Source organism: Anolis carolinensis, chromosome 3 (assembly GCF_035594765.1).
Source record: "Anolis carolinensis isolate JA03-04 chromosome 3, rAnoCar3.1.pri, whole genome shotgun sequence".
Lineage (NCBI taxonomy): Eukaryota > Metazoa > Chordata > Lepidosauria > Squamata > Dactyloidae > Anolis > Anolis carolinensis.
In genome coordinates, this window is record NC_085843.1 from 226035926 (window position 1) to 226058551 (window position 22626).

General features: G+C 40.1%; 1 protein-coding gene across 3 annotated transcripts in view; it reads left to right on the forward strand.

Annotated features, from left to right (window-relative positions):
* The window catches only part of xpnpep1 (X-prolyl aminopeptidase 1), a 62537-nt gene extending 45439 nt beyond the window's left edge, over positions 1-17098 (forward strand). For all 3 annotated transcript variants that reach the window (XM_062976272.1, XM_062976273.1, XM_062976274.1), the window contains 8 exons: positions 844-921; positions 1671-1742; positions 7668-7728; positions 9343-9412; positions 9752-9925; positions 10990-11066; positions 12643-12741; positions 14628-17098. In XM_062976272.1, the coding sequence (XP_062832342.1) occupies positions 844-921; positions 1671-1742; positions 7668-7728; positions 9343-9412; positions 9752-9925; positions 10990-11066; positions 12643-12741; positions 14628-14756 (760 nt within the window). In that variant the 3' untranslated portion in view covers positions 14757-17098. The remainder of the gene's footprint in view (positions 1-843; positions 922-1670; positions 1743-7667; positions 7729-9342; positions 9413-9751; positions 9926-10989; positions 11067-12642; positions 12742-14627) is intronic.
* Positions 17099-22626: the final 5528 nt, after the last annotated feature.

Sequence of the window (22626 nt, forward strand, 5' to 3'; positions counted from 1 at the left end):
GAAAGATAAAGCAGGGTATAAATAAATATAGTAGGTAAAGGTTTTTCCCTTACATTAAGTCTAGTTGAGTCCGACTCTAGGTGTTGATGCTCATCTCCATTTCAAATCCAAGGAGCTGGTGTTGTCCATAGATGCCTCCTAGATCATGTGGCCGGCATGATTGCATGGAGCACTGTTACCTTCCCGCCAGAGCGGTATCTATTGATTTGTATGTTTTCGAACAGCTAAATTGGTAGAAGCTGGGGCTAGCAGCGGAAGCTCACCCCACTCCCTGGATTCAAACCACTGATCTTTTGGTCAGCAAGTTCAGCAGCTCAGTGGTTTAACCCATTGCACCACCGGAAGCTCCTAAATAAATATAATAATCATAATACTAATAAGTGCTGGGAAAGTATGCAAACTTAGGATATTTTGGCACACCAACAAATTTTCTACGTTAAGATGGATTAGGCGTTGCATATAGGTCACTGTTGAGGTAGGTTAAATTCTGTTTTGCAGTTATCACTGCATTGGTCCACAACCTTGATTGATTCTGTACCATTTCTCTGACAAGGTCAAGGCAAGAAAGTCCAAGCACTAATGGCTCATTTAGACAGATCACAAAACCAGCAGATTAGTCACATCAGATATGCTGTACCCTCCTTGCACAGAAGTTGGCCTTCATTAGCTTCATCTCTTCTTTCAGAAAGCAAAATGCCTTCTTGTTAGTAAGTTCAGCTGAGAGATCTGCATCCTAGACCGAGAGTTAGCAGACAAAAGTCCAGTTTAGGAGACGATTGTAGGATAATTTTGTCTCTTTTGAGCAACCTGAGTTGTCTTGTTCATGAAACCTCTCTTTTTCAGCCAGCAAGAGGACTTTGTCGATCTGAGTTTTGCTACCATTTCAAGTACGGGCCCAAATGGTGCCATCATTCACTACAAGTAAGGGCAATCAAGAGTCTCTGCACTTAGTTGCTGGCTCTGAATCATTGAACCTAGCTGAGAGCACATGTTTCAGTATGGTGTTCTGAAAACTATGTCAATCATGCATTCTTAAAACGATGGTGAAATATTAAAGAAGCAGGATGCCTGTGTCCAGGAAGCCGATTTCATATTTATAGATTTTGTTGAGTTGTTGAGGGTTTTCCTGAGGATCACAGAATTACACTTTCCCCCAGGCAAGAAAAAAAAACCCTGGGAAGATTTGTATCTAGCTGTGCACATCCTATTTTGACCACTCTACTTTTGCTTGTGTATGATTGAAAGAAACACAAATGTCTAATGTCAGGTTTGTATGCATGCTGGGATTCAACCATAAATGCCTACATCAGACCCTACTTTGTCTGGGGGAACAAACCTCAAGAACCTAATTCCTGACAACTTAACCAATGCATGTCAAACATGAGTATACTGATGTAGAAATTACATAGTCCCTGTGTTTTAAAATGTGCTTTCATTCTCCTTCTATGGGGTGCCATATAAAGACCCATGAACTTTAAAATAGTAAGTGCATTGTCTGAACATGCCCTCAGGTACTCTGTACTGATCTAATATGGGAGCCAATTTGATGTACAGAACCTTTGCTAAAAATAAATATAATAGATGTATTATATAATTTAAGAAGAAATGTGTAACTACACCTAAAAAAGTGACCCAGATGTTGACACAAATTCTTTTGTTTTATTGAATAGGCCTACCCCTGAGACAAATAGGACTTTATCTATGAATGAGATCTATCTCCTAGATTCTGGTGCTCAGTACAAGTAAGTGGGCAAATTTACTCAGTTAAACCTCATCTTTATTCTAGGTACAGATAAAAATATAGGTTAATTTTTATTTCTTCTGGAGAAAAATGGAGAAAATTTTGATTGATAGCAATGCTGTAATGGTAAAGACAGAGGAGCCACTTCTCCCTTGAACAAACAATTTTTATTTCACATTCATTACCATTTTGATATCTTGGTAGGAATGTTGGACTCAAGGCAAATGGTTAGCTTAGGAGATTAGTGGATATTTTTACAGGGGTTTGGCAATGAGTACAGTAAGTCTAGGGCTTGGAAAAGTTACATAAATCCAAACGGTTCAAGTCCAACTTACTTACCTGACTGCATCTCTTCATACCAACCTGCCTAAACCCGAAGATCATCAGGAGAGGCCCTACTCTAGCTTCTACCACCATTCCGAATACGGTTGGCGGTGACGAGAGAGAGGGCCTTCTTGGTGGTTTCTCCGTGGCTCTGGAATACCTTCCTCAGTGAGATTAAAATGGCACCCTCCCTTTCATCCTTTAAATAAAAGCTGAAAACCTTTCTATTCAGACAAGCTTTCAGTGAAGAAACAATATGCTGAAGAGATAAGAAGGTTCAACCTTCACTGGGCGGAGCAATAGTGCACATGTGCAATATGACATGACAGGGCAGTACAATAATGTATAATGTATATCATTTTTAATTGTTTATTTATATTTTGCTTGACTTATAGTGCTTTATTTTTATATGTTGACTGCTGTTTGACCTTGTACTGTATTGTAACATGTTGCAAGCCACTTTGGATCCCCATTGTGGGAGAAAAGTAGCATATAAATAAAGATGATGATGATGATTATTATTATTACATCTCCATGAATCTCCCCAGTCATTTCTTGCATTTCCAGTCCAACTAATCGGGAGGTGCTAAGTTGGGCCAAAAACAATATACTAGTAGCATTGGTGGGAATACTTCTGGGAGCTGTAGTCCCTCCATGTCCAAAAAAGAAATATTCTGATGATAACTAAATTAGCAACAGTATCCTGCTTTTTTCTGTACTGTATACCCTCAGCAAACAAGCTGCAGTAAAATACGTCAACAGTCCATATAAGGTAAAGCAACTGAATGACATCATTATTTGTATCATTCATTTGCTAATTTGGTATAGTAGAATGAAGTTCACAATAACAGATGCATCTGTCATACTGACATTGTTTAGCTGGGATTTTCTTTCATTGAAATCTGCAACAATTCCATATACCTTATATACTCGAGTATAAGTCAACCCAAATATAAGCCGAGGCAGCCAATTTTACCATAAAAAACTGGGAAAACTTTTTGACTCAAGTATAAGATGAGGATGGGAAATGGTAAATTTCAAAAATAAAAATAGATACCAATACAATTACATTCATTGGGGCATCAGTAGGTTAAATGTTTTTGAATATTTACATAAAACTGTAATTTAAGATAATAAGACCAGCACTGATTACCTATATAAGCCAACCCGAATATAAGCTGGCCAGGACCCTCAGTTGAGTATAAGCTGAGGGGGGCTTTTTCAGCCCTAAAAAGGGGCTGAAAAACTCGGCATATACTTTAGTATATACGGTGCTTCAAAAGAATGCAGGTGTTCGTCCTCCTCCTCACTCTATATCTTTTTCTAAGTGCTATGAATGATTTATGTAGAGTCAAGATTCTTCAGGAAGTTAGCATTGTATTTAAAGTATCAAACTACTGTAACTGTACACAGAGTATACATTCACTAAACTCTTTATTACTTGAGTAGCTTTGACAGGGGTTAGTGCGAAATCCCATAGCTGCATTGTTAAAAAGATAGTCTTTGGTCCAATTTTCACAGTCTTACTGCTCTCCACAACCCTTGGATGCCAGTTCTCTATTGGCTATGCTGACTAGAAATTATGGGGGTTATAGTCCAACAAGTCTGGAAGTGCAAGATTGACTTAGACTGGCACGTAGGAAATAAAATGTAGCACTTATGTAGCATTTTCAACCAGTCTGAGCACTTGTGAATTAACTGTAAGATAAGATAATTATCTAATTGTATTCATAACAAAAAATTCATCAAGTACCTTCAGTAGTACTATGTCCCTTCTCTCTTTGAGACGGGGCAGATAATTGCAGCTTAAAAAATAACTCATTTGAAGTACTGAGTGAGTTAATTGCAGGGTCAAGATTCAAACTTGGGACTTTCAGGGCTGTAGCTCAGTCTTACAGCAAATATATGCTCCACTAGAGAGTAAAAAAACATTGTGTTGAGCAAGGAATGCAGCAGCCCTGATATGCCCTCTGAAGGGAATTGCTTCTAGAGAGATTTGGCATTTTCGTTTCCCAGCGCTTGTAATGGGCCCTTTCAGCGGGAGCTGTGTGAATGCTCTTTGATAAAGCTTGTACAATGAGATCCTTCATCCCAGACAGCCTAATGATCGGCTCCCTCCGTGTCACAGTGAGAAGCAGCCACTTGAGTATAATGAGTTAGCCATCCGTGATATTTTTCCGGACTCTGAGGACAGTGGGTTTGAATGGGATGAAGCTGCAACCTCAATTTGACTGCTTCCAATGTCATGTGCTAGGGCAGAATATCTGGACCCTACAGGAAAGTATTTGTGCGTATTTTGCTTATGAGATTCTGTTGCTCTTCCCCAAATCCATTAATATTGATGCAGCTTATGGGAGAGAACATTCAAGTGGATTGTGTTATTAATTTTCAGGGGATAATTTGGAGATTTATAGGATGTCCATTTCAGATGCAACATGACACTAACTTGGATATCTGAAGAAACATTTTGTGGTCTTTAGAGCTGGAAGAGGTTCCTTGGCCAAGAAGCCAATGCCACAGAATTACAGATTCTAGACTGTAATCCTAAACACTCTTACCTGGGTAATTCCCATTGAGTTCAGTGAGTCTTATATCTAAAAAGACACACTTACACGGTCTTTTAACTTTGCATACTGGTACCTCAGTGGTTCTCAAAACTGTGGGTCCCCAGATGTTTTGGCCTTCAACCTTCAGAAATCCCAACAACTGGTAAACTGGCAGGGACTTCTGGGAGTTGTAGGCCAAAACACCTGGGGACCCACAGGTTGAGAACCACTGTGCTATCTGAACTACTTCTTGCAAATGTGGAGGAGTTCCTTTTTGAATTCAGATTCCTTCTTACTCAATTCCTTAACATTTTCTCTCTTGATAGTCACCCTGGAAAAAAATCTAGATAATATTCTTGCTTGCTTGACATGGTAGTAGAAGCTACCCAGGAGCACCTTGGATCAGTGGAAATCCTACTTGCCTATTATCTGCCTTTAGAGACTTCACAATGAGTTCCCTGTGTGTTTTCAAATCAGCTGTCACTACTGTCATTCTTCGAATGCTGAATTCTATACTTGTCCTGTGTAATGGATCTTGCCTACCTTACAAGGTTGCTAAGTGGCCCACCTCGCAGGACTGGTGTGCAGCCATTTTGTAGGCAGGGCTGATGAGTGCCCATTTTGCAGGCCTTACTTACAGAGGCTCAGCAGAGCAAGGGGGAGGAATAGTCAAGCTTCCATTACAATAGGTGCAGTCTGATTGGCTGAATGCATATGAGAAGTTGCCTAGCAACTGGAGATGGGCCGAGCCAAAGTGACAGTTGGATCCAGAGCATTCTTTTTCAGTTGGGGGTTTGGAATCCGGTCAGTGAGCAGTTTGACTTTTTGAAAGTCAGTAAGTTAGGAGTTGGTCTTTGGGGAAATTCAGTCAGTTGGGAACTGTGTTTTGAAAAGGAAGCCTCTTTGAGGAAATATAGGTAAAGACTCCAAGAAAGAAAGGAGTGAGACCTATATTTGTGACCTCTATAGTCTAGAGCACTACTATTTAAATCCCAGGAGAATCCTCTACATTTTGGTGGCAGCAGAAATAGAGACCTCTACAATTCTGGCAAACTTGAAAAATCCTCTTTATTATATATTGTTGATACCCTCGATCCTCCATATCCTGCATATAGAAAACAGCAGAATTCACATTGCTGCATTAGATTTTGTAAATTCTGAATTGATAGAATTTGTTTCCCCATTTTTTGTTCATATGACATAAGGAAAATCGTTTACTCTTGCTTTTCTTGTTCTCTAAAAATGCTTCTGAGTACTATGTAGCTAGACTCGGATTAAGCTCTTCGTTTTGGCCATTCTGCTCAGAGAAAAGGATGATTCTTTTTAAAATAAGAGTTAAGGTACAGTGCTCACATTGGCCAGTGGATAAGTCTGCACAGGCTTTTTAGCTTGATTTTTGACTAAAATGTCTAAACGTACACATGAGTATATAGCAGGCATGGGCAAACTTTGGCCTTACCAGCTGTTAGGAATTTTGGGAGTTGAAGTACAAAATACCTGGAGGGCCAAAGTTTGCCCATGCCTGCTATATAGAATGCTTCTGTCTTGAGTCTTAAATACAGAGAGAAAAGCTAGCAGGGAGTTGAAGGTCACTTAGCAAAGTATCTTGTGATGAATCCAAATCTTTTGCACCCAAACTTTTCAAACAGCTTGGCTTGTGCCAAAACAGAATGCAGACAGTTATCCAGATTGGAATGTTCCACAAGCAGAGAGCAAAAGCAGCCAAGAGACCTCAATGCCAGAAAAGCCAGAAGGACACAGAAGAGTTCTGCTACAGCAAAGTTCATTTCCTCTTAAGGGCTGCTTCCGACACTGCTTCCTATCATTCTTGGAGACCTTATGGTCTTGCATGAACATGCAAACCTTCAATAGGTTTGGGTATCGTTTGGAAAGTGATAACATTGAAGAGCTAAACTTCCAAACAAGTACAATTATTTTACAAAGAACATAATTGTATTCCAATTTGTGGCCAGAGACTGATCTGTCTTCTTTGGAATGCTGTTTAAGAGAGCATTTGGTTCCACTGACAGGAAAGACTAAGGGTGGAAAAACAAGATACATTTGTATTTATCGACAACTTGCTTTGTGGACTACAACTCTCAGAATCCTGCAGATATTTCAGCTATCTGTAGTTTAGACATAGTTTGATGCCATGTGTGGAAAGGTCATGGCTATCTAGCTAAATTACTTTTTCATGCTACTCTGCCCTCTCTGTGTAGGTTTTTATTTAATTTTGTTTTTGCTATTCTGTACTCTGGTCACCAGCAATTATGATTAATTTACAAAAGTTAATCACTGGTCTCAAGAAAATCAGATCATTTATTAAAATTGTATAAATGCTGCGAATATAAAAGCATCAGAATTTAATATTTAATCAACACAGAACCTGGTGGATATTGTTGCACTTTAAATTGCAAGTGCAGTACTTCAAATGTCTATAGATGCAATATTTTGTCAGCTGTTGAAGGGGTAAAGGACAATCTTATCACATTTTAATGTCCGAAGCCAATCCACTGACTCAGAAACAAAACAGTTCCAAAAGTTTCAGAGTCTCATTTTGTATGCTCTTTGTCTATATCAGTGGTTCCCAATCTTTTTTTGACCAGGGACCACCTGACTAGGGACCACTTTGACCAGGGACCACGCTCCAACATTAGTACCAAAAGGGTTACGAATCAGTTTTTGGTCAACTTTAGATTCGGTTTGGTTATTTGGTGTGCTGATTCAGAAAATTGCATTGGATAGACCACATAAGTTCTAGATACTGATACAGAACATATGCCATCCAGTAGACACCACCTGCTCACCCACAGAAAACCATATTTAATAATCTAGAGCTGATTTCCCCCGCATGTCTCACAGAACTTATTTTATTTCTCATGGTCCACAGTGGACCGTGGCCCTAAGGTTGGGAACCACTGGTCTATATGAAGAAATTGGTGTATTTTCCCATGATCCTGCTCTAACATAAATATAGCTTAAACATATTTCTCTCCTTTATTGATGCTTCCATCTGCTCTTTTGTAAATGTGTGGGTTTTTTGTTTCATTTGGAAGGGACGGTACCACTGATGTGACAAGAACTATGCATTTTGGTGTTCCGTCGGCTTATGAAAAGGTATGGACGAACTCGATTTCCCTTTGCTTATTTACTCTTCTCAGAGGACAGTCTTTGAAGTAAGAAGCACAACCATAGGCAGGTTTCTAGAACCAATGAGATTAAGACACCAAATTGCTCTTAAAAGTTACCAAGAGCTTGGCCCACTCTAAGCACTTCTGCTTTGGAAAAAAAGACTGCTCACTTAAAACAGTGCTACTCAAAATGCTGGTCCTTGGACTAGCGCTGGTCAATAAATCATTGGCTGCCTATCCACAAGGAGTTCTAGGGAGTGAAAGAAATACTTGTAGCCAGTGGGCATAAGTACGGTATTGTAGAAGAAGAAAATTATTACTGGACCTTCACAACAAATAGCCTGAGGAGCACTGGTTTATTTTTTGAAATTTGATTTATATTCTGATTTACTCATACTGCAGAGGCCAATGTGGCTTACCATGTAAGTGAAAACACAATAGCTAAAATGCTATGTGGCACACACACAAAAAGTCAAACAATTTAATCAATTAAAAACAATAACTTGACATTAAAAGCATATTACATATAAAAAGTACACATTTCTACCCTTCAGCCAATAAAGGATGCAGATCCATTTGGATAATGCAAACTTTGCCTATTGGCAAAAGGAGAGCAAGGAGAGGAACTAACTGAGCCTTTGGCACAGTGTTAGCTTATGGAAATTTATGGGGAAATCTATCCAAAAGCTTCAGGGAGTGCTTTGATTGTATATTCCACATGGCAGGGGGTTGGATTGGATGGCCTTTGTGCTTTCTCCAACTCCGTGTTTCTATTATTCCCTCACAGCCCCAAAGGGCATGAAGGGACTTTTCTGAATAAATGATTTTAGATTTTCTTTTTTGAGGAAGTTATGTAAGGCTTAAAAGAGGCTGAAGAAACAGACTTTTAATGCCCCCTGATCACAAAGGGTAACGGAATAGAAAACCATGCTTGTGAATTGTCCTGTTAGTACAGTGAGCGGTAGTTCTTACATTTTCAGCAGTCTTTTGAAAGTTTATTTGGTCTATTTTTTCTTGAATTGGAGGCCTTAAAATGGAACTGAACATTAAAAAAGCAACCCCAACCATCATACATTTTGATTCCTTTGATAGGTATTTTTGGCTATGAACAAAAGGTCTGTATTTTGAAATAAAGCTCAGCCCAGATTGACAGGCTTCCTTTTCCATTTGGCAATAACTATCCACCTGTTTTAGCAGTTAACTTTGAGCAGGTGGGATTGTACTGCTTTGGACCGTGGTTTGTCTTTTATTTTTATCCACAAAACTCTGCTCATATTTCTTTGATGATACAGCTGCACCATTTTTTTCCAGCAAGCTCAAAATGCAAATGTTTCCTGAGGCCAGTGGAGGCATCTGTGGTACAGTCCATATGGAGACTGAATGCAAAAGCCTTGATGCTGCCAAAAATGGCTCTTTATTATCAACCCTTCACCTTTGGGGTTTGATTTGATACACCAATCACAGTCTCTTACAATCAAAATAAACCACAATTTCCAACCCCGGCCCAGAAAGCCTGAATTTATTCTTAGATGTAGATAATCTGTGGAATGGACCTTTCCTGTCTTTGCTCTTTTTATTCATCCTGCTCCATTATTTGTAGGAGTGCTTTACCTACGTGTTAAAGGGCCATATAGCTGTCAGTGCAGCCATATTTCCCAATGGAACCAAAGGTTAGTTGCTTTTGCTTTCCTCCTCATTACAAAATGATTATATTTGCAGGCTATGGTTTTATTTGCAGGCTGTGATAGTCTGGGGAATGCAGGGTTTCAGAGGAGAGAGGTGTTTGTATCTGGGGACTGTTTGAGTCTAATGAGCAGAGCTTTTTAGAAGAGAGAGGTGATTGCCCTTTCAAACCTACCATTTCAGAACCTTAAGTAAAGTAAACAGTCTGTTCCTTATTGTTCCTCTTTCCAGCCTGTGGTGTAGAAAAAGCACCAGTGTGTCATGTTTGATCTCTGTTTATATTATTAGGGCATCGTGCATTGACATTTTTCTACTGTGACTTGTAGGTCATCTCCTGGACTCTTTTGCCCGGTCTGCTCTCTGGGATCAAGGTTTAGACTACCTGCACGGCACAGGGCATGGAGTTGGCGCTTTCTTAAATGTGCATGAAGGCCCATGTGGCATCAGTTACAAAACATTTGCAGATGAACCTTTGGAAGCCGGGATGGTTGTTTCTGATGGTAATATTTTCATCACTGTTGGCTGTTTTGTGACTACCATGGACTTCTGCCTCTTTTAAGTTCAGGAACATTTGATATGGGCATTTGTGATTATTTTGGTTCCCTGTGTTTTATAGGTGAGGCCATGAAGCTCAATATTACTTCCATAATCATTAAACATAATAAAATGATTATATAAATATGTAGCATGTATATCAGTGTTTCTCAGCCTGGGAGTCGGGACCCCTGGGGGGTGGTCGCGAGGGGGGTTGTTGAGCAATCGCCAAAGACCATCAGAAAACGCATATTTCTGATGGTCTTAGGAACCCCTTTGGCAGAGAAGACCTCTCCATCTGTCCTTCTCTTCCTTTTTGGAAACAGATGGCGAACTATAAATCCCAGTAACTACAACTCCCAAATGACAAAATCAATCTCCCCAACCCCACCAGTTTTCAAATTTGGGTGTATCAGGTATTTGTCCCAAATTTGGTCCAGTGAATGAAAATACATCCTGCATATCAGATATTTACATAGCGATTCATAGCAATAGCAAAATTATAGTTATGAAGTAGCAACAAAATAATTTTTAAGGTTGGGGTCAGCACAATATGAGGAACTGTATTAGGGGGTCATAGCATTAGGAAGGTTGAGAACCACTGATTTATATCATGCTTACAAGTGTTCAGAGTACAAGAGACAGCGCTGCAGTTAGTGCTGTACTACCATTATGTTGTGGCCGAGAGATGCGGGCTGAGGTTACGTAGGCAATTTGTGGTGGATTACATGTAAACTATGTTCCTGGCAAGATTCTGGGACTTGTAACCCCAAGAAAAAGATTTCTGAACTGTTACTTGGAGTTCCTTATGCTTCTCCAAAATGATTTCTGCGGTTATGCTGCAATAGCAGTGTTTGCTGCTATTCTCTGTGAAATGTGGTATGTGTCTGAGTGGATTTTTCCTTATCCCATTGTCCTTTAAAATCTTCAGGTTGTTAAACAGTAAATCTAAACTTACAACACATTAATTAAAGTTGTTAGGAAATTTGTCCGTGATGGGATTTGTTTTCTGATAAATTTGTCTCCACAGAACCTGGCTATTATGAAGATGGTTCTTTTGGGATCCGAATAGAAAACGTGGTCATAGTCATTCCAGTTAAAACTAAGGTGAGTTATTCCTTAGTATGCTCGAAAAAAACTGTGCCACCTTGCCATGTTTTGGAAGTTTTTAAAATGTAAAAAGGAATGCCAATACCAACAAAAAAAGAGTCAGAGCAGAACATGACAAAGTACGGAGTTCACACGCCTTGTTTTAGGATAGGATTGGATGTTTTCTATTGGAGAGCTCTCATTTGGCCATAGATTCTGTGGACTGAGCCTGTGAATGTTACACTTGCACTGAAACTGTGCTTCCCCATGGCACAAAATAATTAACTTGTGCAGCTGCTGTGAGATATTGTTGCCGTCATAGCACACAAGAGCTGAGCAGCAAGTATCTCTTAGCCTTCTTTTCACCCTTGCCTGGAATATGGCAGTCACTGTGTCAGAATGGGATTATCTGCTCTCAAGAGGGGCTTTTAGCTATAGGATACAGATGAAATGAGACTTCCTGCTTTGCCAGATCTATTAGTTCTTCTTTTATTAGCACATTGAATGAAGCCATTAAGGCCTTCCTGCTAGAATGAAACCTTTTACTTGTTTCATCGGCTTAGCATGTAGGCATGTTTCCTTTTGAGCCATTCCTCTACTCTCTTGGTATATGGTTGTTGCTATTTACTGAAAGATATAAATCTAACTTTGGAAAGAGTCTTTCAATCTTCATACTGTTTTGTTGGCAAAAGTAAAATTTACATATAAATGGAATGGGAGCTATGAAACTGTAACATGGACCTTAAAATCTGTTTCTTGTCCCAGTTGTATATAGACCCACTAAAGCAGTGGTTCTCAACCCGTGGGCCGCGAAAACAAAAATCTGGTCCGTGAACCTCCTTTGTCTTCATTTGTTTTATTTTATTTTATTCATTTTATTTCTGCTCCTTTCTGCAGACCACATCAACTCTAGATTATTAAATATGGTTTTCTGTGGGCAAGCAGATGGCGACTACTGGATGTTCTGTATCAGAAACTAGAGCTGATATGGTCTACCCAATACAATTTTCTGAATCAGCACCCCAAATAACCAAACCAAATCTAAAGTTGACCAAAAATTGATTCTTAACCCTTTTGGTACTAATGTTGGAGATTGGTCCCTGGTCAAAATAGTCCTCGGTCAAGTGGTCCCTTCACTAAAGCAGTGGATTTATGTAAGTGTTGACTTGCTCATATCAGGATATTTTGGATGCCCCATTCTGTGTCCTTGTCTGGCTGAAGCGCATTGAAGAACGAACCCTGGTTTAAGAATTTAATTACCATCCAGAATATCTTTTAGTGGGGATAGCAGTTGGATTTAGGCTCCCCCAACATTGCTGAATGTGTTGCACCCTGATAGGCTTATCTATCTAGTTGCCTCCCGTTTCCTCAGTGCAAATGGATTTACAGAGCTAGGGAAGGCAATTCTAAATTCTTTTCTGTGTTCCAGGAGGAACTTTTCAGAGAGACAGATGACATGTCCAGATTGGTATAGTAACCAAACTCCCCTTAACTATATATATTCTCTATGTGAAGTCTACAGGAGGAAAAAGCAACAGCACTATAATTCAGCTAGCAGCTTTCTCCAATAACCATTATTCTTTTCCTTTAACAGTATAACTTCAGTAATAGAGGGAGTTTGACTTTCGAACCTCTGACCCTGGTTCCAATCCAGACCAAAATGATAAATGTTCACTTGCTGACCCAAAAGGAGGTAAGAGAAGAATAAATTGCCCTTTTCAAAAATAAATATTCAGGCTTTTGCTATCAGGTTGGCTCCCCTCATTCCCAGATAGGACATATTAAAATGGCAATATCCACAATAGCACTTATTTCGAGGCAAATCTGTCATAGCCATATTTCTTATCAAACTTAACTGAAAGATAGTGGGAGATAATTTAATGGTTGCTTGGGAGAAAATTGCAGCTTGGATTGACAGGAGGACTTCCAGATTTACAAACAGTTCCAAAAATGACTTCAGTATCTTGCAGATGATAGTGATTGATATTTTCCAATCGTCTTATCTAGGCTATAAAATGCAACTCATTCAGAATGACACTGCTTCAGTCGCTTTCTTTTTTTTATTACACAATATTACATACCATACCAAAAAATATCTTAGTGGCTAGCAGTAGTGAACTCAGTTCTCCAACTGTAGTACCTTATGTAGCCAAAATGACATCAGCTATGCTCAAGGGGGAGAGCCAGTGTGATGTAGTGATTTCAGCATTAGACTGATACACTGGAGGCCAGGGTTCAAATCCCTCCTCAACCATGAAAACTCACTGGATGATGACCTTGGGCAAATGATCTTTCAGCCTCAGAGGGAGCCAAAGAAAATCATGTGATAGGCTTACCTTAAGGTTGTTGTAAGTGAAAAGGCATAGAACAACAACAAAAAATAGATATTCAAGAGAGAAGTATTAGTAGATTTGGGAGAACACCATGTTTGTGGAAATATAGCCACTTTACAAAATGAAGCAAAATGTTCCTATTCAGGTTAAGGCCAAACAGTCATCCCCCCAAAACCCTTTATGCTTCATTTCAGGTATGGGCAAACTTCAGCCCTCCAGATGTTTTGAACATCAACTCCCACAATTCCTAACAGTCGGTAGGCTGTTAGGAATTGTGGGAGTTGAAGTCCAAAACGTCTGGAGGGCTGGTTTGCCCATACCTGAAATGAAGTATAAAGGGTTTTGGGGTGGATGACTGTCTGGCCTTAACCTGAATAGGAACATTCCCCACTGCAGTGTTTTGTTACAAATCGCTTTCATTCACAACAGACATAACACTGATAGGTCTGACATTCAGAACTAAGAAAAATAGAAATTGATATTAGAAAGAAACATTGTCAGCCAATCATATTGTAAATGCAGTCCTTTTAGAAAATGTGTGCCCATCTAGATGCTATTGAACTGCAAATTCCAGCAGTCTTAGCCAACATAGCCTGTAACTTAAAAATATTTGGAGAACCACGTGCTTTCCATCTGACTTCAAGTCAACAGTGAAAACGAAACATATCTGTATGTAATACAGCAAGTCAACTAGCAGAATCCAACATTTCTCAGAGGCTTTCCTCTGAGTTACATAAATGCCCAAAGGCTATAAGCCAAGTGCCAAGTCTTATAGATAGCTCCAGTCATTTGCAGTTAGTTGCAAGTGGAAGAGCAGGGTGGTTTTCTGCTGAGAAGCACATACTCTCACGGAACCTCCTTAGCATTAAATGAGTGCTGACATTCTTATTTTTCTAGTAACTGATGCTGTTTTTTTAGAAATGCCAGCATCAACTGTTGAAGTGAAAGCAACAACAGCACACAACTCTGGAAACATGACATAAAATATTTCCTGAGTATTGTAAAAGAAGGAATAGTAAAGACAGCGAGCAAGGAGCACTGTATGCTGCAAGTGAGTGCCTCTTGACAGACAAGGGCTATGAGTTTTTGCCTTCAACTTTAGCTATTTGAGTTTTTTAGAATATAGTCTGAAAGTGTCCTTCACACCCCTTTCTCCTTCCAAGTGATAGTCATGATGGTCAGAAATTAAGATGCAATTCCCCTTTCTTCTTGGCTGATAATTCTTTTATGTTTTCTCACTTTTTAGTGTGACTGGGTGAATGACTACCATAGAAAATGCAGAGAGGTGGTTGGGGCCGAACTTGAACGACAAGGACGACACGAAGCTCTCCAGTGGCTCATTAGGGAAACAGAGCCAATCTCCAAAATGCATTAATGTACTTTTTAAAAACAAAATATTCTAATTCCTTTTGAAAATGGCAAAAACAGGACAGGTTCAACTTCACAAAATTATACTTGGTGCCAATATGCCTGATGATACTGGTAGAAGGGAGATGCAAAAAAAAATCCTTTCCTATAATGATCAGGACTTACAGAAAAATGGGAGTAGGTTGGAATTTGTTTAGAAGCACTTCCTTTCAAAATATTGTTAATTCCCATTTATGATAATGAAAAAATAAATCCAGAGCTATGAAATCTTTTACCTATAGAGAGGGGCTCGGACAGTTGTGATGAATGTGTGATCATGGTGTAAACCCAAGGGGTTTAAATGACTGCATTGTTTATTATGCTAATTCCAAGCTTGACCAAATTACTTGAGAGATAGAGAGACCCTGCCATGATATAAGTTGTTCGCCTCTGACAATCTTGCCAAGTGGTAATGGAGAATGTTAATTTGTAAAAGGTTCTTGTAGCAGTAAGACTAATAGAGAGAAAGAAATGGGTAGCATAAGCTTTTGTAGACTCAAAAGCCTACACTAAAGTCTACTGTGCCTCATCACACTAGAACATGAATCCAGTTTCTGCCTCCTACAGAATTCTGGGGTTTGTAGTTTGATGAGGCTCAGGACCTGTCTGGTTGAGCTATTTAAAGATCCTTCACTGAAGTGGATTTAAAGTGGATCCAAACTCTAGTGTGTTGAGGTCGTTAGTCTGCCAAAATATTCTAGAGCAGTGGTTCTCAACCTGGGGTCCCCGGATGTTTTTGGCCTCCAACTCCCAGAAATCCCAGCCTGTTTACCAGCTGTTAGGATTTCTGAGAGTTGAATGCCAAAAACAGCAGCGGACCCCAGATTGAGAACCACTGATGTAGAGTACTGTGCTCCAGAGCAGCTCTAAATGTGGCAAAGGAACAGAGCTGGACCCATTGGTGGCCAGCAAGGCCACGAGTGCATTGGGGCTGCTGCTGCTATTTTGCCATCCAAAAGCCATCTTGCTGGCAATTTTGTTCTGATGAGGCCTCCAGCTATAAGATCAGCAGAAGCAATGCTGCCAGCAAGGCATTGACAGGTAACTGTTTCCAGCTGTTTGACTTGGAGACACTGAATCTTGTCGGATGCAGCTGTCCACACCTCAGAAACACTGGCATCACTCTGAAGCTTTCAGAAAGCTTCGAAGTAAATTGTAGTTTTTCTTGCACCCGACTAATAGCTGGAAACTACATTTCTGCTGTGGAACCAGCTGTAAGCAGTGTGGACTCCTCGCAGCAGTTGCAAAGTTAATTTGCTTTATTGGGCCTATGTAGACACAGCCTTAGTCTATGAAAGCTTATACTACTAATATCTTTTCTTTACCTTTATATTCTATCACCATAGAGAATGTTATAGCATTTGTGGTGCAGCAGAGTAGTTATAAAATAGACCTCTTGTGGGTCCTTGAGACTAGTAATCTTAGCATGGCTGTGTATTGAAAGATTTTTAAATCTAGCTTTTCTTCTCTATTTTATAACTAACTAATTCATGAATTTGCGTACACTTGTTTTTTACTTGGTGACTTCAACATCAAGTAATGCTTTGCTGTCATAAATCAGATGCCACCTAGTGAGTGGTTGTTGACCTGTGGGTCCCCAGTGTTTTGGCCTACAACTCCCAGAAATCCCAGCCAGTTAACCAGCTGTTAGGATTTCCAGGAGTTGAAGGCCAAAACTTCTGGGGACCCACAGGTTGAGAACCACTGACCTAGTGCAATCTGGTGCATGCCTACTCTGAAGCAACCCTCATTTAGTTCAGTGGGTCATACTCCCAGGTACATTTGTGGGGTTTTTTTTGCCACTAATAGGACCATTTGGATTCAATAGGCCTTACTCCCAGATATACAAGCTGGTAACGTCTGCCAAGAGCATTCAGATAAGCTCCCATGATCCCAGTTCACTTTGAACAAAATCATTTTTAATAGATGCAGTTCACAATGTCTGTCAGATATCTGTCAATGAGCTGTGAGCCTTGAAAAGGGGTTGCTCTCCACTCCTGTCTTTTGAGAACACTATGTAAATTGCTTGTTGTGAAACTGTTTTGGACACCATCTTGTGAAAGCTTGCAGTGTTACACAACAGGAGCTCCTCCAGCTTCTCTGCCTATGTCTCTCCCAGCTCTTCAAACTGTTGAGAGTATGGACTTTTGGATACATGCGTTAAGAAAGCTAATGTTAGAAAACAATGCTGTGTGTAAAGGACATTAAATGCTCAAATGGATCTTTTATACTCTTTGGATCAATTCTCCTCCTGTTTTTACATTGCCCAAACACAGGAGCACCAAGTGCCAATAAAATCACTTTACTTTATTGCTGTGTTCAATTCTTCAAAGTCTACAATTTGGGGGCAGGGACACAGATAAATTCCTACTATTAGTTGGAGGCTGTGGAATCTCAGCCAAATGTTCTCAGTGTGAGTATGTTATAACTGTAAAATTTGAAGGCTTCAGTAGGCAGGGAAATAACATTTTTTAAAGGATGTGCCTGATATAATGTGCATTAGGTGTGAAAATGAAAAAGGAACATGGAATAGTTCAGAATAGGCTGTGTGTGTTTATCAGCTTTGAGGTGGCACAAAATGTTTGAAAGCAGTTGAGCATAAACAAAAGAGAAAGAAGACACGTGTGATTGGAGGTGATTGGACCCAATAGGCATCCTTTAATTAAACTTAATAGTCTTTTCAGTTGTGAAAGGCAAAGTTCCCATGATAGTTTGTAGTAGAAATGCGAGCTTCCTTGGGTTGTCTATCCTGCGTAAAAATAAAAACCAAAACCAGAAGTAAGCAGATGTCTACTTCTTTTAAAAAATTACAGAGGGACACTTCTATTACCCTTCCTAGAAGGCTCCAATAGTGGCAGGGCCATAGCCAGAAAAAATTTTTGGGATGGGTTTTGAAAATTTGGGGGGGGGGTGAACCCCTGACCCCCCCCCCCCCCCCCCCCCCGGTTTCAGACCTGTCAATATCTGCTTGAGATAGTGCCTGGAGGGACTCTTAATGTTTTACGTCTCATAGACTTAGCATGGGGTTTTGGTTAACCAGTTAAAATTCATGAGTAAACCAGGTTTTTTTTCTGCTCATTATTTTTTATTTTGTAAAGAAACATAATACATCGAAAGTGGTGGAACAATATATTGATAGGAAAGTGAGGGAGGTGAAAGGGTTCTGAAAGTAGGTGAAGAGAAAAACGGAGGGGGCGAGGGAAAAAGAGTAAACCAGGTTTTTTTTTTTAACCTGAAAAAATTGGGGGGGGGGGGTTGAACCCCTAACCCCCCCCCCCTCGCTACAGGCCTGAATAGTGGCATTTGGGCAGAAAATACATGGTTTGGAGTTGCTGGAGGCTGCAATAACCGCTCTGGAGTTTGCATGTGACCTTAGGGTTCACCTTTGCCCACTCTCCAACTAAGAATGTTCTGACAAATGAGAAAATCTCTGTCCATGGGACCATGCATCTCCAAAGCCTAATTCCTTTTTGCCATATTAACATAGGAAGCTGTTTTCTTTGGGTCTCTTTCACACTACATAGTTGGAACATAATTACAATAATGATTCCATATTACACAATCATGGGATTTATGTGCATTTCTCGTTCTCGGCCAAATTGCTGAGGTATCTCACCAAATTATAAAGCCCAGGATTTAACCATGATAGTTAAAGCAGAATCATGGTGCTATACCAACATTTCACAGATGAAAACTGGACCAAGCAACATTATAGTGTGGTCAAGATGACAAATTTCATTGAGGCAGAAGTCACAATCTAGGAGAGGCTGAAGCAGCTTATTTTTGCCTACATCTAGTGGAGAAGGGTGATAGTTTTGCCGTTCTAGTTTACATAAATATAAATTGCATTTTTATAGGCAAGAGACTGGCAGAAGAATGTACAATGGGTTTGGGGATATGGAAGGCAGTGGTTCTCAACCTGTAGGCCCCCAGATGTTTTGGCCTTCAGCTGGTAAACTGGCTGGGATTTCTGGGAGTTGTAGGCCAAAACACCTGGGGACTTACAGGTTGAGAATCACTGATATACTGTTTGAATACCCTTTATGGGACCAGAGGTATTTGAGATTTCAGACACCCCCCCCCCCCCCCGATTTTGGAATACCTGTGTATATATTACCTAAGTCCAAACATGAAATTCATTTATGCTTCATATACACTTTGTAGCCAGAAGTTAATCTTATACAAACTTTTAACACTTTTGTGCAAGAAACACAATTGGTGTACAGTGTTCCCTCACTACTTCGCGGTTCACTTTTCTCAGATTCGCTGTTTCGCAGTTTTTCAATAAACTCTAAAAGACTATTATAAATCATAAAAAATTACAATTTACAGCCTAAGGAAGGGAGGAAGGAGAAGCCAAAGGGTTAGAAAAGGAGCCCAAGCGGCAACAGGAGGAGAAGGAGGAGATTTATCAACACACAATTAGTTGATAAAGACTTAAAATAGTGTATAACTACTAAAATAATGTATAAATATTAAAATAAATATAGTGTCCCTACTTCACGGATTTTCACTTATTGCGGGTGGTCCTGGAACCTAACCCCCGCAATAAGTGAGGGAACACTGTACATTGAACCATCAGAAAGCAAAGGTATTGCTATCTCAGCCACCCATGTGGATGATTTTGGATTTTGAAATTTCAGATACGTGATGTTCAACATCTGCTTCTTTCTTCCAAAAGTGATTCACTTCGATTTAAGAATTGTCGTGACTTCCTTCCAAGTGAGGCATGTTTTCCTTCCCCCTCAGTGGAGTTACAAGTTGCAACTCTTTCACGTTGTCCCACAAAACCAGTGAAATCCATTCACTTTTATGGGTGAAAATTAGCTTTATATAAAGAGTATTGTAAATATATTTAGGAGAGACTTCTGGGTCTAACCGTTGGGTAGGAATAAGAAGAAAATATAACAGAAACCTTCATAGAGTATGAGAGGAACTGTGCTGGCATTCTAATTAACTTGCCTTTCTAGTGGTGTGTACTAGCTTGGAAGAATTTTAATACAATAATTAAAACTAGAGCCTATCTCTTCACTATTTTGTGTCCTTTGGGGATTTCCAGAGGCACTGAAAGCAGCTCAGACTGAAAAAAAAATGCTTTCTTTGTTTCTCTCATTAAAAGTTTTCCAAATTTGGATTGTTGCAGTTGATGCATACTGATATAATTGGGGTGGGGGGAAGCTCCGAAAGTGAAAAAGTTCTATTTGCCAATTTATTGTATTCACATATAAAGTAACAATTATTATGAAAGTATTAATACACCACAGAACAGGAAATGGCACTCTCGCTCTTCATCCTAAGATGCACAGATATAAGAGCCAGCCAAGATATTTTGGCATTCGAGGAAGAACATTCCAGAAGTAATTCTCCCATTCTCATCAATAAAAGCACAACAACACATTAAACAGTCAAAAGTTGGGTGCTCTTTCATCACCGTCAAAATCTGCCATTTAAAATTGCCTCAATCTGTCTATGGTGGGGTTGGCCCCAATGAATATTAGCGTGCCTGGTTTACAATTTTCAGAATAAATGTGTCACTCAGGTATGAAAGGGCATTCTGGAACCACCTGGACGTTTTTCGTCACTGCCTTTTCTTTATCCATGTTTTCTGATAGATGAATGAACCCAGAGAGTGCTCACCAACGCTTCCTCTTCATCCTGGAAAGAAATGACAAGTTCAGTGCCGCAGGGTTATATTCTAGGCCCAGTTCTGTTCAATATCTTTATTAATGATCTAGATGGAGGGTTAGAAGGCATGATGATCAAGTTTGCAGACGACACCAAATGGAGAGGGATACTTAATACTCCAGAAGACAAGAGCAGCATTTAAAACAATCTTAATGGATTAGAGAGATGGGCCTAAACTAACAAAATGAACTTCAACAGGGACAAATGCAAGATACTCCACTTAGGCAGAAAAAATGAAATGCAAAGATACAGAATGGGGCATGCCTGTCTCAACTGCAGTACGTGTGATAAAGATCTTGGAGTCCTTGTGGACAAGAAGTTAAACAATAGCCAACAATGTCTTTTGGCAGCTAAAAAATCCAATGGGATTTTGGCCTGCATAAATAGGAGTATAGTGTCTAGATCCAGGGAAGTAATGCCACCCCTCTATTCTGCCTTGGTCAGACCACACCTGGAATCACACTGTGTCCAATTCTGGGCACCGCAATTGAAGGGAGATGTTGATAAGCCAGAATGTGTCCAGAGGAGAGCAACTAAAATGATAAAGGGTCGAGAGAACAAGCCCTATGAGGAGTGGCTGATAGAGCTGTGCATTTTTAGCTTGCAGAAGAGTAGGCTGAGAGGGGACATGATAGCCATGTATAAATGCGGGGAAGTCATAGGGAGGAGGGAGCAAGCTTGTTTTCTGCTGCCCTGGAGACTAGAACGCGGAACAATGGCTTCAAACTACAGGAAAGGAGATTCCACATGAACATTAGGAAGAACTTCCCCACTGTGAGAGCTGTTTGACAGTGGAACTCTCTCCCCCAGACTGTGGTGGAGGCTCCTTCTTTGGAAGCTTTTAAACAGAGGCTGGATGGCCATCTGTCAGGGGTGCTTTGAATGTAATTTCCTGCTTCTTGGCAGGGGGTTGGACTGGATAGCGTACGAGGACTCTTCGAACTCTATAATTCTATGAAATACCGGGCGGGGGGGGGGGGGGGGGGGGGAGAACATTCGCACAAGTTTCTGATTTCCAATAAAAGCAGTAGCAGGACAAGACATCCTTGTCATTAAAGCCCACGGAATACTCCTTAATAATGACACTTTTGATGTTATCTGTTTTCCATTTATATAATCAATATAGAAAATAAAAGTTCTGTTCAAGTGTACATTAAATGCAAATGTGAAATAACGCACCTAGCCATTATCTCTCTTCTCGAGTTATAATGATTTTGTGCAAAATCCTTTTTTTGGTTTTATGAATTCACATTATAATCTTAGAGATAGACACAATCCCTTTAAAACTTTAAATCTTTCTTATTGTCTCCTTGCTGTTTTCAAAATCTCTAATAAAAAACCCAATGATGTGACAAAAACAACTCCAGGCCAACTAACATAGAATCATATGTTGGAAGAGACCTTGCCATCCAGTCCAACCCCCTGCCAAGAAACAGGAAACCGCATTCAAAGCACCCCTGACAGATGGCCATCCAGCCTCTGCTTAAAAGCTTCCAAAGAAGGAGCCTCCACCACAGTCTGGGGGAGAGAGTTCCACTGCTGAACAGCTCTCACAGTGAGGAAGTTCTTCCTAATGTTCATGGGGAATCTCCTTTCCTGTAGTTTAAAGCCGTTGTTCCACGACTTAGTCTCCAGGGCAGCAGAAAACAAGCTTGCCAAAATCCCATTGGCTTTTTAAGCCACTGCATCACATTTTTGGCTCATGTTTAACTTTTTGTCCAAGAGGACTCCAAGATCCTTTTCACATGTACTGCTGTTGAGCCAGATGTCCCCCATTCTGTATCTTTGCATTTCATTTTTTTCTGCCTAAGTGGAGTATCTTGCATTTGTCCCTGTTGAACTTCATTTTGTTTGTTTTGGCCCATCTCTCTAATCTGTTAAGATTGTTTTGAATTTTGCTCCTGTTTTCTGGAGTATTGGCTATAGAATCATAGAATCACAGAATCATAGAATAGTAGAGTTGGAAGAGACCACATGGGCCATCCAGTCCAACCCCCTGCTAAGAAGCAGGAAATCGCATTCAAAGCACCCCCGACAGATGGCCATCCAGCCTCTGCTTAAAAGCCTCCAAAGAAGGAGCCTCCACCACGGCCCCGGGGAGAGAGTTCCACTGTTGAACAGCTCTCACAGTGAGGAAGTTCTTCCTGATGTTC